We start from the raw sequence: 19,644 nt of genomic DNA, 5'->3' as shown, positions 1-19,644 counted from the left end.
AAAATAATGTTCTCAGACCATTTTTGCTAATCCTTGCTTTAAAAATGGCTGTTCTAGACTGCAGCTGACACAAAAAACCTAACATTTAATGCACCTACCTATTGATTCTCTCATTTTTACAAAACTTCTGAAACCCATTTTTAAAGTAAATAATAATTTAGTTAGGCTTCTCATAAATGTGAGTTAAGATCTCAAATTACATTTTTCTAAACACTATAATAATATTGGTACACTTTTAGATTCTGAGCGGGGCGATGAATGTATTGATTTTACCATGATGTGTGTGTGTGTTTTTTTTTTGTGCTTCGATTTTTGACTTCAGTACCTCGTTCGATCAGAAAGTGAATCTAGTTGGTACTTTGGGGGGTCAAAAGTGAAAAAATTTTAATACTTTTCTAAATAATCGAGAAAAACAAACTAAAAATTAAAGGTAAAACGGGAAATTTTACGCACACTCATTTTTCGACAAAATCGATTTTGGTTTTTGATGTAACTTTAAAACAAATGACCATAGATACATGAAATTTTCACCAAATGTTTATATAAGAATATTCTATCCACCATGCAATTTTCAAAAATGTTCGACTTAAGTTGAACTATTCATAGGCATTTGAAATTTTCGATCATTATTAGTTTTTTTTAAATTAATATCGATAAAAATTTATTTGTTTGGCAGAAAAGCTTGAAAATTTAATACAAGGCTCTTGGGTAAACATTTTTAGGGTCCCGGATTTAGTTTTGTTACAAGGCCAAAAATATGATCTGGAACACACAATATTATACTATTAACAGTATTAACCCAAGGGTTACATAATATGCATTTGCATAATATTCAATATCATATATTCATACGTATATTATAATCGCTCTTTCCCGCATGAAATTCATATTTTACAGATTTCTAGTTTTTAAGTGCAATTTTCCATGCCAAATAAATTCGAAATCTTATCGCTATCAGACCGGACGTGTTTCTAGCCGCCATTGTATCGGGTGAATCATTACACACATATTACATACCGCTACCGAATTTTTTTTTATGAGATTTCGTTCAATCGTTTGCACGCGCACAATAACCTGTTCCCTACGAAATGCCTTCTAAGTTTGAATAATGTCTTTTGATGTTGAATGATGTTGTTTTGATGCATTCAACCTTATTTTGGAGGAAAACTTCATGATAGTTTCTCAATGGATCAGTCGGAGCCTGGTAATCTTAAACTGCTGTAAAAAACTATAGTTAGTAGGTCATAAAGGAATGTTACTTGATTTATAACAAAATTTATCGTTTTCAACAAGACATATTTTATATTAATAGTTAATATTTTTTTACAGGCAGGTAATATAAAATAGGGACTACTTTTATATTATAAATTATTGAACGAATACGCACATTGCACATTCATATGACATAATATACCAATACCTAATAATTATTATTTTTTTTAAGATTTAATTTTTGATGCATATTTTTCATATATATGCTCATTTCAAGATTTTAAGTTGCATTTCAGCATACTTGCGTTGTTGCATCGAGTTTATTTGTTTTAACGTATTTTCTATGGTCAAATTATTATTTAATTTTTCTTGTGTTGTGCTAAAATTTAGATAATATGAAATAAATAGTACAAACATCTATATTTATTTTATAAGTCAAAATATCAACTTCAATATTATAAGATAAATAATATTTTATGAATTATAAAGATAATTTGTAGTTTTACTTTAATTTACTTTCAACGTGTATAACAAATAAAAATAAAAGTTAAAAATAATTTTTCCATTAGGATAATAACAGCATAACAGTACAGTACATTACGATATCGTCGTAGATCTAAAAAAAAACTGGCGGCGTATCATGCATTAGTGGTCGCTTTCGTGACAATGGCGATGTGGGAAAAATGCGAATTTCTATGTCGTCAGTCCGTTGATACTGTCACACGACAAACATGCATTATACCACACGAAGGAAAAATAGAAACAATAAACAAATAAATGTTTGGTGGGGACCTCTCAAGTCCGGTTTGTTATACCTTAAGGAGTTCTCCGAGACGACTACCCTGCACGGTATACGCCATATTGGCCTATCCAACAGGCATTTCATAGAAATGTAAGTAGTACAAATAATACGACTTGACGGCATAAACATACAAAATAAACTAATGCAATAAATAATATCATTACTTTTTCAAAAATATATGATGTAATAATATAATATATAATATGAGTACATCGTCGAGTCTCTCTACGATCAACATTTATAAAAATATATGTAGGTCATACGAGCAAAATGTAGGCACAGTGTGACTCAACTTATATATAATATGTATATTATTTTATTTATGATAAGCATGTACCTCAAATGTAGGTAGGTAGGTACCTACTTATTTCCGAGTGCTTCATACTTGTTGTATAGTATACGCACCTCATAAAATACCGTTTTGCGCAGATTTCTTTGGGTTCTGTGTGAAATGTTGGCAATTTACGGATCTTATAACGTAATGCGTAACAGTTGGATACGATACAATACAAATCCTACCGTTATAACAGTACAGAAAGATTATCGATTTTGGTACCTTCGGTTTCCAAGTACTACATTCTGTTACGTAGACCCCGTGGACACAGCGTTCGCTAAAGATTACGTACAGCGGTGGGTGGATACTGGATAATATTATATTATTTGTTGACAATCTTATAATTTGTTCAATTGTATTATATTGTTTTATCTATAGTAAATGGAAAGTAAGTTCTGGCGAAAAATTTAATTACTACATGGATTTTGTGAAAAAAGTTGCCAACACAACGTATGAAAATATTGACAGTATTGTGACTTTTGTCAACAATACTGAATTAATAAATGTTGACATTATCGACTTGGTTTTGAAGGTATTGTTGAAAATTGAAATTTTCTAATTTTTCTTAAAAGTATATCACATTATAAGTGTTTAATGTGCTACACGATTACTTTATACTTATATAGTTATATTGATATTCCTTAAAGAAATTATAAAAAAGGCTATTAAATTAAATCTAAAATATTAGGACACAAAGATTAAGTAGGTGACACTGCAAGTTTCAATTCACTTAATTTTACCTCACCCCTATGGTATAGTAAAGTGGCTTATAATAAAATTATAAATTTAAAATCGATTTTACGTCATCGAATATTCAATAAAACCGATATAGATCGAAAATTGGCTTTTATATAGCGTAGAATATAAAACTTACTTTAAACAATTTTAATGAGCTCAATAAAAGTCAATATTAGTTATTATTTTATTCGTTTTTATATTTATTATGCTTTACAAATATGTTTGGTGTTTTGTATAAAAATGTTTAATATTATACCTACTTATTACTTATATAAAGTTAACTATTAAATTAGTCAAAATCTTAAAAATGACATAGCCGTCACTCATCAGTCATCACTAATCGAATTTAAAAAAAAAAAACAAAGATACTCAATCTGCTGTATAGGTGTTATTTAATGAATATTTTTAATGGATGTGTTTTGTTTTTTTATTTTTTATTCAAAAATATATCATTGACGTACGAAAACGATTTTGAGTTAAACATATCAGTTACATTAAAAATATCGTTTGAATATTTTATTCGTCAAAATTCGAACTTCAAACTATCGTTAAATAATTGAGGTTTCATAGTTTTTGTAAACAACCTTATGAGACCCGTTGTGTTAAATATTTAAGCCTATAAGATATTCAAATTTAAGTAGTAAAATTGATATTATTATTTACATAAGTTAGTATTCGTGTATTATATAGTTGGTATGAAAATTAATAAATGTTTGTGTTAATAATTATGATTTACCAAAATATTTATATTTTACTATAATTACCTTACAGGTACATGCTGAACCTCGTTATAAGACTACAATATTCAGCACTGACTATACAAATATCACTTATCAACCAGTATTAACTGAAATGGGTATCTGTTACACTTTCAGTGGGAAAATAACTAATTATTTAACACCTAAGTAAGCAGATGTTCGAATTATATTTTTAAACATAAATTTCAGCAATTAATTTTTTATTTATCTAAGCGACTTGGTATTAAAATTCATAAAAATGTTTGTATACTTAAACAATCCTATTAATTTAATTGTTTTTAAAAGATCAGATAATTTAGCTGGTATCCCGTCAATAGATAGTAGTCAATTGATAGCGCGACAATAGATAGTGGACAATAGTTCGCGAGACAATTGATAATATACGAAAATTGATAGCGCGACAATAGATAGTGGATTATAGATCACGTTTGATTTTTTTATTAAGTACAATTATATTATATTTTTAATTTTTGACAACTTTGTAAAAGTTTATTTGTGAGAACCTATTATTATTATTATTATTATTATTGACAACTTTGTTAAAGTTATTGACTTTGTTAATTTATTTGTGGAAAATCAGAATTAAATAAAAATTAAAAATCATGAACCTATCAAATGTCGTACACTATCAATTTTCGTATACTTTCAATTGTCGCGCGAACTATTGTCCACTATCTATTGTCGCGCTATCAATTGACCACAATCTATTGACATGGATCCAATTTAGCTATATTATGAATTATGATCATATTATTAAAAAAGTGACATGATTTATCTGTATAAAAAATCTTTTGGATGTTTACTGAAATTATAACAAATAACACTTACATAGTTACATGTTTTTAATTATACAGCTATACCTATTTTTTTGCCAAATATTATACCCATATTTATATAATTATTATTACAGTAGTGAACTCCAAAACGTAAATTCTAACTCTCCAGTACCATCGTGTAACTTTCTCAATTCATTATGTTACGCAAGAGCAGAATACCTACCTCGGAGTGTTTCGGTAATTATTATAAAAAAAAACTTTGTACCTACAATACATTAATGGATTTATATTTTATAATTTATAATTATTATAATTGCATGCTCATTGATGATTATGTATTTAAAAACAACCTGGCAAAGGTACGATATTTTTCGTATATTTTTTTTTAAACATAAATTTAACTAATATAATTTAATTGTATGTGGAAGGATCAAAGATAATCATAGTATATTAATTTATAATATATCTACTACATGTAGTAAATACACAAATAAACAAATACACAATATATAATGGCTTGACTTGGATACTTGGAGCACGATATTTTTTTGTATCTTAAAATTGAATTATATTATAATATTTGAACTTACTTTGTTATTGATTTTTTTGTAGTATATAATATATTGTAAAAACAAAACATATAGGTAGTTTACTTAAAATTTCACAATATGTATTGCAATATTATTTTCGTTAAACAGTATTACGTACATGACCCAAAGGAAGTACCAAACATAGTAGACAAATATTATTCGGTGCAAGAGAATATGGAACGAGATACAACTTTCACGTTTTGGGAGATGACATCAGCTGTTGAATTGAGACGGCTAAGCCCATCACAACGTCGATGTCGTTTCATGGACGAACCAATGGACGACACTATACCCGTTTACAGCTACAACGTGTGTAGGATGATATGTAGAAGAAATCTAGCTCTGAAGATGTGCAAGTGTATTCCACATTTTTACCCGTATCCAGGTGCATCATATATTATACTATTACAGTTGACTTTAAATAAAAAATATGTCACAAACATTTAGATATGTACTCGAATACCTGCTTTTGGAGGCAATAATAATAATATACCAATATTATGCTGTTATTAATTATTTCCAATTGCACTGCAATCATTACTGATTAATCGTAATATAAGGACTCAATATTTAAAACTCAAAAAACTGTTTTTTTTTAGTTATACATTTATAATATTCATTTTAATTTATGGATATTGCCTTCTAAACATAACAGGCGTGAATACAGAGGTATATTACATCAAACTTTTTAATGTTGCACGAGGTTTTGTACGTGGCACGTATTTTTTTTTTATTGTGGTTTCTCCAAGTTTAAACTTTAGACTTATTCCACACAGAGAAGAACGGGTGAACTGTCAGGCATTTATAATAGGGAACCGGTTATTCGGTTATACGAGTACTATTAATCTTATTATATTGTTTATTGGCTGAACTGACTGATAAATGTTTTATAATATAACTTTGAATTAATAAAATATAAGTATTTGTCCAACAATTCCCCACTACCCTTAATACCAGTGTTGATTTCAGGACATGTAAGATATTATCAACAGACTGAAAAAAAAACGAAAATATAGCTGTGTCTGACATAAATACAAATATTAAATGTTAGAGCTAATATAGTCGTAAATAGACAAAATTGTATTAATATAATTTCTAAAATTGCATTGTAAAAATAATAAATATACACTTACTTATTTAGTTTATTTTATACCTATATATTTATATTATTATACAATACATTTTTTTTCTCGTATTATAAAAACATAACTGCTGTAGAATTGTGAACAGTGATTTTAGTATGGGCTAATTATAAATAAAGCTAATTGCTTTTATACACTGTTCGTTTATGAAAAATATAAATAATACATTTGTTAAGTAGAAAAAAGGCTATAAGTTGGGGAGGGGCTATACTCTATAGATGTCTGCTAATTATAATGAATGTGATCGTTTGATGCAGTTGTACTGTAGAACAAAACGATACTAATCTTAAAAAAATGCTCTGTTTTAATTTTGTGCATATTATTGTGTTTGTTAGTGTGCATCGGAAGCAATCGCCGTGTACGACAATATAGCAAGTGTTTTGTTTTAGGCAAAATGAAAGTTTGCAACATCGAAGGGCTCCGTTGTTTGTCAGCTTATAGCGAAATGTTGATAACATTAGAAAAAAATGACGGCACGCCGATTGAATGCAATTGCCAGATGCAGTGCGAGGAAGTTAAACTGTTTCTGGACAGGAATACAAAAAGGACATGGTAGGTAACACACGCGCGCACCTTTATATAGGAATTTGTCAAGTGAAACTAAAATTAATTAAAGCCGCACGTACCTTTCTGTATTTTCTCACATAACATCATTACTATTCCCGTTTTTATATTGCAAATGACAGGGCGTATCCAGTGCCGTGGGATATCCGTTACCGTTGGGCCGTTGACAAATATAGTAAGACACGATTGCGCCGTGACGTCATCTATAGCTTCGAAGATTTATTGGGTAAGTGTGTACAGTGTGCGGTGTGTGTGTACATGTATGTGTATGAGTTCATTGTTTTTCAAAACGAATGATCTCTATCGTTGTCGCCTTGTACCATCAGTGATGGTCCATCACTATAATATATACATCGCAATTCGGTCATAAACGGTATTCTTTTTATACCTATATACGATTAACACAATAAATTGACAATACAAAGACACAAGGCTTATTAAGTATCGTGCGTTAGATGTATAATTAGTTTGTTCTTCGCCTACTTAAGTTCTAGTTGTTTTTTTTTTTTACATCATAAATTTTCAAATTAACTGCGATCATAATTCAAATATTATAATAAAAAACAATTTTTAAAATAATAATTAATAATAATATTTCTATTTATTTTAAAATATTCATTCATTGCATTATCCAATTAATACAATCAAACAAAATGTATAGGTAAATCCATACTTTATAATTGTACGTAGGTATGTATTTGTTATTAATATTAATTTATAATTACTCATAGTCGTGATGATAAATACAAAATATGTTACTGTCTAAGTTGTCTTGAGATTTACTGTAGTGGTACCTACCTTTAGATATGTAAACATGTTTCTAATTACATATTCATGGAAAATAATGTTGTTATTATTTATGTAATTTATAGAACATGACACAACGATTAAATTATAAAATCAATTCGCAATTTTAATTTACTCGGTAAATCTTAAATTGTTTTGCTTCTTTCTATGCACAATAATTAATTATTTTTTTTAAATAAATGTTACATTTTGATATCAATGGCTGCAATATCCATAATAATGAAAATTACTTTTGCAAAGTATAATATTTCGCTTTCCCTCGAGATTGTAGATGATGTAGAGAATGTTTCCAACATAAAATCATTTAAAAATAAATAAAAATAATCCTGCAATTCAAAATCGCCACCCCGTCGTTTTACTATATAACATAGACTATATCTCTGTATACACTAGGTATGTATATTTTGTTGCACGAATTATTTTACATAAATAAAAAACGCATTATAATATATCATATCTAGTGCTATAATCGTCTAAGTCAATATTAAATAAATTTATTTAAAATATATAGCAGCATCTAAAAAGGTTAATTCATTAAATTTTACGAGGCGGAGAGTACATCACAAGATACGGAGACTTAAAGGTACCTGTACATCTTTTAATACACATAAAATATATATTATTTATAATATATTATTTTATGCAATATATATTATATATACCTATACCTAAATAGTTAAAGTATATGAATGTATAGCTTATGTATGTTTTGTGCCTTATATGGTTTTTGTAAGTTATAATACTCGGAAAACGTATATATATGTATAGGTACCAGCTAGGACAAATTATTCCGATAGTCGCACATAATCACATTATTGCATCGATTACACGGGTAGTTAACATTTTATAACTGTATTATTGGAATATCAATATTGTAATGCATTTTTATACATAAAATACATAATAGCAGTAGGTACCTACCTATATTATGTAGACATTTTGTTTGTGTGTCGTGTGGTAGGTACTCGTATCCCGCATACTCCGGGAGCATTAAACTGTTGACAAAACAAAACATTTAAATACAATGCTAATACATATTATAATATATAGATGATACAACTCATGCGCAGCTATAAATTCGCCATTTACATAGACCGATCGACTTATTCCCACTATATAGCGAACATGAATTATGATCACTTGAATTTAGAGAATATATTAAAAATCACAACTATTCTTATACGTCAACTTCAAAGAAAGCTTTTCATAGTTAAAAATTTGAACTTCAAATATGCAATTCATTATGGTATAATAAAATACTATTTTTTAACAAACTGTACTCGCTACTTAGGTACTTGTAAATTGTAATAATAATTATACCCACAATATATGAATTTATTATAATCAGTCCTTTATCAAAACAAATTTCATAGTAAATTATTGTCACCATCAAAAAGTATAATAATAGAAACACATGAAAAAGCTGGTCAATTATTAATGACTTAAATCTTCGTAAAGTTATTAAATTTTAAGTTTAACAATTATTATTTCTCAAAATTGCCTATACTATATACCCCTTAATAATTGTTAATGATGACATGTTATCATATTATTATTGTAACTACCTATATATATATATATATTATTAACATTTTGCATTTTAAAAATAATGTGAATAGTTCTAATAATATAAAGTTGAAAATTGATTGATGTTTCTTTTGATTTGACCATATACAGTGACTTGCTGTTTGTAAAAAAAAAATGCGTTAAAACTGACAGCCTTGATCACTTGATAACATAGATAGTAAAAATATAATATGATGTCAAATGTAAGTAGTGTATGCTTTCAATATTCAATAAAAAACGATTTATTTTTACTTTATAGTTTGCACTTAACCAACACCTACTCTGATTGGTTACATTGAAAAACATTAACAGAATGACACGCCCATAATACAATCATTTATTTAAATTTTTATGACATACCTACGATAAAAAGTTACGGAATAATTAATTTAAAATTCATGTATTAAAATCACGATGTACAATCGATATTTTATAAATATTTTGTATCCACATTATGATTTAAAATTTAAATAGACTATTTTCATACCTATAATTGAAAATTGTATTGAATTTTGTATTTGGGTCACTACGCGATAACACAACATGATATACTGGTAAATAAATATGTCAAGTAATAATTTAGCTTTGAACAAATCGTTATTTTCCAGATAAATTTTTCATTAAAATCAAATATACCGTACTTATTATAAAACCTTACTGAATATAATAAAATATGTATGAACATTGAACAATTAATAATTACAAAAAGGTAAACCACTATACCCTATATGTATATTGTATACTTACTGTACTAAGTACTGTAGCATTAATTAAATATACAAATTAAATATTTTATGATTATCAATGGCTAGTACTGTAGAGTTTATATACATGTGGTATAATGTATAAATCGTGAATGAAAGGTCTAAGGACAAAAAGTCGGATTTCGTTTTATTTCTGTTGAATAAAAAGCTTAAAAAATAGAATTTGTTCAATTCACAAGATTTAAATTTTTTTTAAATAATTAAAATACTATATTTAGGCATTTAATTTTTCTATTTAGTTTTATTATATCTGATTATTACTTATCTTAATTTGCCTAAAATTTACAAATATTAGGTACCTACTGTTCCGTATAAAATATTAAAATGTTTATAAATAATATTGCTTTTATGTGATTATAATAAAATTGATTTTCTTAATAAATGAAGTTATGGGTTTATATAAATAATCCGCCATCAGATTAATATACTTATTATTTACCTATATAATAGTAGGTTTCCATTGTATTTTTAAACTTATAATATAGTTTTAAAACAATAATCTTGATTTTCGGAATTTCTGTTCAAAATGTGTCCAGACTTTTTTCCCACCAATAAAATCGAGTCTGGGCTTTTTTCTAAATCAGACTTATTTTATTTTTCCACAACTATTTTTGATTGATAACCGTATTACATATATACTGCAGCTGTTACGTCAGTCACTTCAGTGACGTCGTATGTGTTACAATAACATAATGCAACGCATATCAGTGGTCATTATACAAAATATTATGGAATAATAATAATAATAAATACTGATTTTAATTTGTACGACGGTGCATGCAGACGAATAATGAAAGACGTAAAACGTTTTCTTCGCGCGCTTGTTCGATTCAGTCACGCGATGCCTGAGAGGCTGTGCAAGTAACATTTTACCGGCGCAAGGACATTTATTAATATTATCTAAATCCATAGTAAAAAACCGTTTTATACGCTGTTTGACATAAATCCGCAAGTAATTGATCGTGCAGAGTAGTGAAGTGTATAAATGTTTAGTATATTTCTCTGTAAAACTCGAGCGCACAACATCGTAATGGAGACGCAGATATTAAAATATATGTTATATAATATGTAGGCATGTTCAACATAATATACAGGCAATTAAGTATACCGAGTATTAGAGGGTATGATAGAAGGACAGAAAACTGCAGGACGTCCCCAGAACTCTTATATAGGACAAATTAAATTTGATACAAATTTCAAAACCTTTAAAGAACTTAATGAAAAGGCAAGTAATCGGTTGGAATGGAGAATTGGCCGAGTTATAAACCAACCTTCGGGTTGAAAAAAAAAGTATACCGATGGAACGCTGCTGAATGGCGAAGGGATGGCGGAGAGGGCGGTGACCTGCGGAGTGTCGCAGGGTTCTGTTCTTGGCCCAGCCTTGTGGAACGTCGCCTATGATCTCGCAGTCGTGGGAATGGCCGTGACCGGGCAGAAACTCGGAAACGCGATCAATTCCACTACACTGATGGCCATCGACGACTGGATGCGGAGCAGGGGCCCGGAGTTGGCTCATCAGAAGAGTGAAGCGGTGATCCTGTCCCGGAGACGGGCGTTCGTCCCACCCCGACTGACGATCAACGGCCACCTGATCACATTTCGAAACCTCGGGGTCATTCTGGACAAGCGTCTGACTTTTGCAGCCCACGCGAACACTGTCGCAACGAAGGCAGCCCCCGCTCAGCCGCTGCTCTGTCCAGGCTTATGCCGAACATGGGCCGACCGGTTCAATGGAAGAGGAGGCTGCTATAGCGTCTGTTGTAGACAGTCAGCTGTTGTACAACGCTCCTGTCTAGATCTCCGCCATCACAGATGTCGCCAGAACCAGAGCGACCTTGATCCGTCCATCACAGAGGACCGAGTCGCCGCGAGGGTGATCCGGTCCTACCGCACCGTGTCGGACCAGGCCTCTCTAGTTCTGGCCCGCATGCCACCCGCCGATCCACTCGGATTGGAGAGACGCAGTATCAGGTCCCGACTGAACGCCGTATTGGAGCCCGGCGAACAACGGCCTTCCAAAGGTGCCGCGAAACGTAAGACGAGAAACGCTACAATCGGTGCCTGGCAGGCTAGGTGGCAAGCAACCTCGAAAGCGGCATGGACGCGCTGCGTCGTCCCTGACTTGGGAAGATGGCTAGGAATGACCGTTCCGTGGGTGCCTCTGACGTTCCACATGACACAGGCAATCACGGGCTATGGTTGTTTCCAGTGGCACCTCCATCGTATGGGCAGGGCCGCCAGTCCGCGTTGACTGGCGGCAGTGTAGTGCAGATGACTAACGTTATTCCAGTGCGTATACTGCGAAGGATTCCGGGAAGCACTAACCTCCCGGCTAGGTCGTCGTCGGACATGATCTGCGGTCCAGTGTTTGAGACTCTGCAGTCGGATCCAACCGAGAAGCACGCGGTTCTTAAAGAAGCGGAGGAAGTTTCCAAACTTTTTTATCGAATGGTGGAAAACATCCTTACTGCAAAAGAGGATGAGGAACGACGTCATCAGGCCGCTGAAAGACCTCCGGATTCACCGGACTAATGACTGCGTAGTTAAGTTTTTTAAAAATGTAGCCGAAGTCAAGCTCTCGAGTATTATTGTACATAACTACCAATTGTAATAGCTATCGAACGGAGAATGGCCCGTCGCAGCCACGTAAATGTGTAATTGGTTATTAATTATTATCAATAAACGATTGGGGGCGGAGGAGAAGTACTGGCACCATGGTTCCTCTTCCGGTTCTCGATACTAACGAAAAAAAAAGGCAATAAAGTATAGCTGGATAAAAAAAGCTAGGCGGAGTAGGTAAATTGATTTATTCACAAAAATCAAAACAATACCCTAATTGCTCGTTCTTACGCAAGTCAATAAAAACTCATTCTGTAGCTTAGATAAAAACCGTAGGTAGCCTTAAGATGTCCATATTATTGAAAAAAAATATTAAGCACCAAAGTGCTTATACATATAAGAGTTCCTTAAAAAAAAAAAAATGCTTTACCTTGTTTATAGAAAAAATAATGTTATGGTAATCCTGCAATCGTATGATAAATATTATATGAAATAATATTACTGGGTTACTTTTGTAACTTAGATAATGAGATAACGTTGACAATACGTAACTAAATATGTTATACAGCAGTAAACAGAAGCGTGAAATAACTGTACACACCCAACTGACCTAACAGCTATTTTCAATAATTTAATGGAAAAAAGTATTTTCATTTTAAAAAGTATGTATGATAATTAATATTGTATTATTGTATTCTTTCATAATCTTAAAAGATATAAATATTTCTACAGCTAGCATATTTGCAGAGGATCAATGATAGGCACTATATAATTTATAATTTATATATTTTCCTTCATACAAAAATTTCATAGTGGGAGATGAGCCTCACAATTACACCACTGTATATACGTCATGTACCCAGTGCCATCCAAGGGCAAAGCAAACGGGGTACACACCCAGGGCTTCGCGTATATATAACAATATAATTTATCGTGTAAATAAAATATTTTCAAACAATTTAGCATATAATAATGTAAGTCCAGGGCTTCGAATTCTAATAATGCCCAGGGCCTCACAAAACCCGGGAACGGTACTGCATTTACTTAAAGTACCTACATGGTTACAAGTAAACATATATAACATATTAGACATAATGCTGTAAATTGAATACATACCTATACAGAATGGATAAAGCTATATAATACAATATGATGTATAGGTTATGGCCATACGCTCATATACATACCTAGCATAATATAATAGTAGAGGTCGCTTGGCTGTAAAAGAAAAAAAATGGTACTTATTTAAAAAAAAAAAAATGCCGCCAGAATGTGTACAATTTCAAACACACCGTAAATAATTTTTTGACGTGTATAAAATAAAATTAAGCCATTTGTCAAATTTTTTATAGTTTTGTAAAATATAGCTTTTACTGCTTTTAGCATAAAATAAAATAATACATTATACCTATATAGGTACCTAATGATGACGGCGTGTATAATACAAAATATGCAGTAGGTACACGTCGTGGTCGTCTTAACGTACCATTTCATCTAATAAAATAAAATATGACGTCTACTCATAAGTTACCAGTTACCTATACTATGTAATACACAATATTCATATAATTTGCAAATAAACACTGATAGCATAATAAATTTACGTATATATGCTATTTACTAATATTATAACGTAAGCTTTATTTATGTTTAGTTCGATAATAGTTTTTATATATTTTAGTATAGATAATATAATATGTATACTTACACTAATAATTATTTCAGTTTCTCTTGGAGGTACGGCGTCATTTTTCCTCGGTTGCAGCGTTCTGTCTTTTATCGAAATCGGATACTATTTCACATTAAGACTGTATTGGTTTGTCAATCAAATAAATAAATGTTAGTTATTATTGCAATACCGCCATTTAGCGTAGCCTAATATTTAACAGAAGTAAAATATAAACGTATTTTATTTATTTATTGTAATATTTTAATGATGACACCTATGTCGTGGCTATGTAATATGTAGGTATACCTATAAACTTTTTTTTTGAACTTATTGATTTTACAATAATGTGGTTTGTTATGCATGCAACACCTTTTGGAGTAGTAAAAATGCTTCAATCTTTAGTTATTTTTTTTTAATTTTAGAGCTTTTCAGTAATAAACTTACTATTACAGCTCGAAAATAATTATTATAATGCATAATATCTACATGATATAGTGATCAGTGAGGGACAACATTTTGTAATTAACTATAATAATATAATCTTCTATTTTAAAATATATTTTTTGTAGAAAAGTGAATAATATACGTAGTAGGTACTTGAGGGAGAGGGGCAAAAGTAAATAATTCCCAAAACTTTTATTTCTTTATAATTAGAAAATAAACTAAATTATTATTAATAAAAAATATTTAAGTTCGACCAAAAAATCGAAGTCAACAAAATCAGTATTGTATGTTCTGCATGATACATAAATAAAATTGACTTAACTTCAAAATAATAATAATGAACTATAAAAAGTTAAGTTAAACAATAAAAACTGTAACCGAATTAATAAATAATTGAAAACAAAAACAATTTACTTTGAGTTAACCAATTTTAAAAATGAACTATTTAACTTAAATTTAACTTTTTGAAAAGTTGATGTCCACCTTTGAATTAATACCCCACTACACAAATATAATATGATGAAATATACATATACTTAAGGTATCGGTACAATAAAATTATACATGCTTACAGACATTCCCTGTTCCCAGTTCAGAATCATCATTCATAGGTATACAATAATTTTTTATTGAATTCAAAATTAACACAACCATTACTATTTACTGCAGTGACCTGCTCAATGCTCAATGACTAGGCATTACACTCGACTCCTACTGTACAACAAGACGATTACCTACCTAGTAATTGTCATCATTGTTACACTGTATCATAGGCGCCAGGCGGACATTTGGTTAAATTTTTAGGGGGGTTATAGCCTATAACAATCAAATGTAAAGTGACTCGCAGGGGCTTTGCCCCCGCACTCCCTTCCTATACATATAACTATAATATATAAGTATATAATACAGTCGAGTCGTGATAACTCAAAGTTAAAGGGAAATAACCGCCAAAAGTACATAACCACAAAAATGTTGAAAACAAAACTATTATTATGTCAGCGTGGCACTCGAGAGACCGTTTCTATCGTCAGATCAGTCATGATCACACGAGCTAATTTCAAAAAAACATAACGGATAATTATTGAAACAAATACCTAATATCAATAATAAAATTTCGAATTAAGTTTCAAGCCCCCCCCCCATGTCCACCTATGCACTGTATTACTTTTATTTAATTATACCATTGATAAGGTAACCTTTGTTTCACTTAACTCTTAAAGTCACAAGCATATTCAACTTCATACTTAACGCCTCAGACAATTCAAATGCAGTTTGAAACATATTAAACAATATGAAAGGGGCTGATGAATATGGCTTTTCTGACCACCAATTAAAAGCTTAATCCAGATCTAGAAAGGCACGACCGATCTCACAATATAATATTATTATTTTTATAAACAGGATGAATAATATTGAATAATAGGTTATTTACCAAGAATGCTCATGTCCATTTTTTCCTCTAATATATACAAATTCTTTTTTTTTTTTATGTTATTAGTATTGGATCTAATGTATTTATTACCTGGATTTTCAGGATATATTATAGTTCTAATTTATCATTTTTTAATACATATTCAAACACGATAGGTAATTACTAATCATAGAAGCCAGTGTAGTGATTATTATTATGTAAAACTATATATTATGATATTACATTATAACATTGGTTCTTGGAACTTTTGTATTGATGTATAGTCGTATGACCATTGACCACATGATTTCGTGTTTCCCTAATATTAATGATTTCCACGAAATACTGTCTCTTCTACATTTACAAAGTTCGTCACACCCTTCCCTAGATTGGTGCGGCTGGTACCTAGTTGACTGTGAAAGTGTGAACTATACAATGCGGGACGGCGGGACGCTAGTCCATAGCACCAGAATGACAAAATGTGATCTTCTATATAACTGTCAACTGTGATTTAAAACACTTATAGAGTACAATATTATATGAATTTTCTAAAAAAAAAAAAAAAACGAAACGCAGCTACCAAAAACAAATCTCGCCACTCGCATTTAAAACGCAGAATTGACGGCGGCGACGACAGTACACGTCAGCGTCCTCTAGCGGTGAATTACGCGCAACATCACGCACCAGTGCCACACCCATCAACAACAAACAATTTATCGTTTACGGTCACTAGGACTTTGGTAACAGTAGTCGTTTATCATTTTATCATATTCCAAGTTCCAACTATTATTGACCACAAGATTGACCATAATATTATCGTCCGTAGTTTTGTTGTTATTAATTTTCACTTTATCGATTTTCGAATTACCATTTACCACTTTACCAGTTAGTAAGAAACTAATAACTAAGAATCATATCGTGCAGAACTCCAGACGCCACTGCAACACCACTAATTGGTTACGAATAAATATAATAAACGAGTCGTCGAACGCAGACATGGCCGCGTCTCTTAAACGCATGGAAAATGAAATCACAGACGATGAAAATTCGTCCGAGGATAACGAACACGAATGTAAGTTGTATTAAAATTACTATTGACATTCTAATAGTGCATTAGTACCCATGAATATGAAGTATAAATTACCGATATTATTATCGTTGCTCTATATACATTTTAATGATATGCAGAAGTAGAATTTTATGTTTTACCTAAAGTGTCGAATATTTGTAACAGTGGTTTATATAGGAACCATTATTTTCACTGTAGGCCAATTTATCACTGTTCAAGCTCTAGAGTAGTCATAAGTAATTTGAATTTTTTTACGGAGCCAGTGATTAAATCCGTTATAATTGTAATATAAACAATAGAAATAAAGATTGTAATTAAAAAATAAATATTTACTATTATATCATAAATATCATGTAAAATTAATTAGTATAATATATCATTTTTAAGAAAAAAAAAATTGAAAATGTCATCGATTAGGTAATGTTATATTACAATGTATCATCAAAAAGTAAATTCTAACAATCTAATATTTCCTTTTTGGTTCCTCAAAAACATTTTTAATCAACTTAGTGTTAAAAAATTCTTGTAATTATAAACAGTGTAAATACTACACTGAATAAAAATTAATTTTTTATAAAATAGAACTCACTATCGATGTTTATAGATCTAACTTTTTAGCATTGGTTGTTATTACTTACCTATTAGAAAGTGTACAATTTAAATTCAAATTTTCATGGTTCATACTGTAGAATAAAAAAAAAAAAAACCTTAGGTATGTTATCAAAAGTATGTATGGGCCATGGGCCCATGGCATATGGTTATGCAATAGGTATAATACATAAATACCTAAAACAATATTCATACAATTTTTAAATTAAACCTGTAATTTCACTATGGGCCTGACGGCATTTCTCTATGTGTGCCATTGAATATTGTATCATACTATTTTTATGGTAATCAATTTTTTAATGATAAATCATCTCTATTGTTGTGTACTTATGAATATTTGTTTGTGTCCTATTCAGCCGAATCATCAGAAGATCCTCACACCTTGTCTGCTGGTTCTACCTCAACTATAAAATCTGACGACGAAGATAAGCCTGCCCCTGTATCTAAAAAAAAAATTACCAAGAAATCTAAAAAAAATGGTTAGTCTACGTTTACAATGGTTAGGTTATAATACTTATAGGTCATAATATGTGTATATTCATTAGTACCTATATAGTTATAATAATATTTATTATTATGTACTAATAATTATTGTGTCATTGTTGTTATGTTCAGCTAAAATGTCAGGAAGTACAAATGCGTCTGTTGCTTCTACCTTGCCAACAACCTCTGATGTTAATGAGAACTCAACGTCTGGAATCAAACTGAAATCTATCTTGAAAAAGTCCAACCAAAATGGTTAGACTACATTTGAAATTGTTTTTGTGCCATGTGAATCATAACTTAACTATGTAGTATTGCATTTTTATAGATGACACATCAGTCAAGTCTAAAAGTGAATATAACGAGTGTCCTGTATGTTTGGGACCTGTTGTGTTTCCTGTTCGTACTCCATGCGGTCATGTGTTTTGTTTCTTATGTGTGAAAGGAGCAGCGCGGCAAGCTAACAAGTGTCCAATGTGTCGCCAACATATACCTATTGATTTTGACAAAAATCCTATTGTTCTTGAACGCCAAGAAATGGAAACGCTTGAAGATGGTTATCAATGGTTTTATGAAGGCAAGAATGGTAAGATATTAATTGTTTTCCAATGATTATGGTAATAATATTACTATTTGTATACTTATTTTTACATAATTTTTCATTTCCTATATCTTAGGCTGGTGGCAATATGAGAAGAGAACTTCTGATGAAATTGAACAACATTACAAACTCAATATACTTAAATTTGATGTACTTATTTGTGGAACAATGTATACAATTGATCTCAATCGCGATGTGCAATATAACAGGGAAAATCCATCCAGGAGAAGGAAAGTGAAACGAGAAATTGCTAATAACATTGCTGTTAAAGGTGTTGCTGGTGTTCATTAATCTTACATATTTTTATCCCATTATTATATTTGCATATTATATTTATTGTTCATTATTCATGCATGACTCAAATTATGATGAATGAAATTTTAAATGTATATTTTATGTACTTAGTAGTAATGTTGATTCATTATAATTATAATTATTCTATTTACATTAATTTTATGGTAAATTTTACTAATTCATAATTTTTGTCAATTATATTCTTATTATTTATTTTAAGATCTGGATACCAATAATCCTGAAGGATATTTTAAAACTCATATGATTAATTAATATAGAATTGTTATTGAAAATGTTAAAACCTGTTGCTTATCCTGTGAAAAAAAAGCTTCATGACAAAATATTTAAAGTTTATTTTTGATTAAGAAATCAAAACTTTTATCATAATTTTATATTTTACATCCTTAATAAGTCTGCATTCATATTTTATTGGTATCTAGAACCTTTCGGAA

General features: G+C 30.3%; 2 protein-coding genes across 2 annotated transcripts; both read left to right on the top strand.

The window, feature by feature from the left end:
• The first annotated feature begins 1,941 nt into the window (after positions 1-1,941).
• Positions 1,942-11,335, top strand: LOC149057141 (acid-sensing ion channel 4-A-like). Its single transcript, XM_089223302.1, has 9 exons — positions 1,942-2,104; positions 2,444-2,644; positions 2,727-2,880; positions 3,858-3,991; positions 4,755-4,857; positions 5,319-5,595; positions 6,742-6,904; positions 7,039-7,142; positions 11,265-11,335. The coding sequence occupies exons 1-9, from the start codon at positions 1,944-1,946 to the stop codon at positions 11,333-11,335; spliced, it is 1,368 nt and encodes a 455-aa protein (XP_089079428.1). The 5' UTR covers positions 1,942-1,943.
• A 5,552-nt stretch (positions 11,336-16,887) lies between these two features.
• On the top strand, positions 16,888-19,345 carry LOC107169769 (E3 ubiquitin-protein ligase rnf146-like). The gene is made up of 5 exons (XM_015519614.2): positions 16,888-17,208; positions 18,171-18,293; positions 18,430-18,552; positions 18,626-18,883; positions 18,975-19,345. The coding sequence occupies exons 1-5, from the start codon at positions 17,133-17,135 to the stop codon at positions 19,187-19,189; spliced, it is 795 nt and encodes a 264-aa protein (XP_015375100.2). The 5' UTR covers positions 16,888-17,132; the 3' UTR covers positions 19,190-19,345.
• The last annotated feature ends 299 nt before the right edge of the window (positions 19,346-19,644 follow it).

The sequence above is a fragment of the Diuraphis noxia genome, unplaced genomic scaffold (genome assembly GCF_037042655.1).
Source record: "Diuraphis noxia isolate RWA-SAM2 unplaced genomic scaffold, SU_Dnox_SAM2 contig0003, whole genome shotgun sequence".
NCBI classification, from domain to species: Eukaryota; Metazoa; Arthropoda; class Insecta; order Hemiptera; family Aphididae; genus Diuraphis; species Diuraphis noxia.
Note: the sequence above shows the minus strand (reverse complement) of the source record. Positions and strands in the feature narration are given on the sequence as shown.

Excerpts from the sequence above, each read along its gene's own strand:
- LOC149057141 (XM_089223302.1), top strand. The coding sequence starts at position 1,944 with ATGCATTATACCACACGAAGGAAAAATAGAAACAATAAACAAATAAAT. Across the intron at positions 2,881-3,857 it reads TTATCGACTTGGTTTTGAAG|GTACATGCTGAACCTCGTTA; the intron begins GTATTGTTGAAA and ends ATTACCTTACAG. Across the intron at positions 7,143-11,264 it reads TAGCTTCGAAGATTTATTGG|AACTTAATGAAAAGGCAAGT; the intron begins GTAAGTGTGTAC and ends AAACCTTTAAAG.
- LOC107169769 (XM_015519614.2), top strand. The coding sequence starts at position 17,133 with ATGGCCGCGTCTCTTAAACGCATGGAAAATGAAATCACAGACGATGAA. Across the intron at positions 18,553-18,625 it reads GAAAAAGTCCAACCAAAATG|ATGACACATCAGTCAAGTCT; the intron begins GTTAGACTACAT and ends GCATTTTTATAG. Across the intron at positions 18,884-18,974 it reads GTTTTATGAAGGCAAGAATG|GCTGGTGGCAATATGAGAAG; the intron begins GTAAGATATTAA and ends CCTATATCTTAG.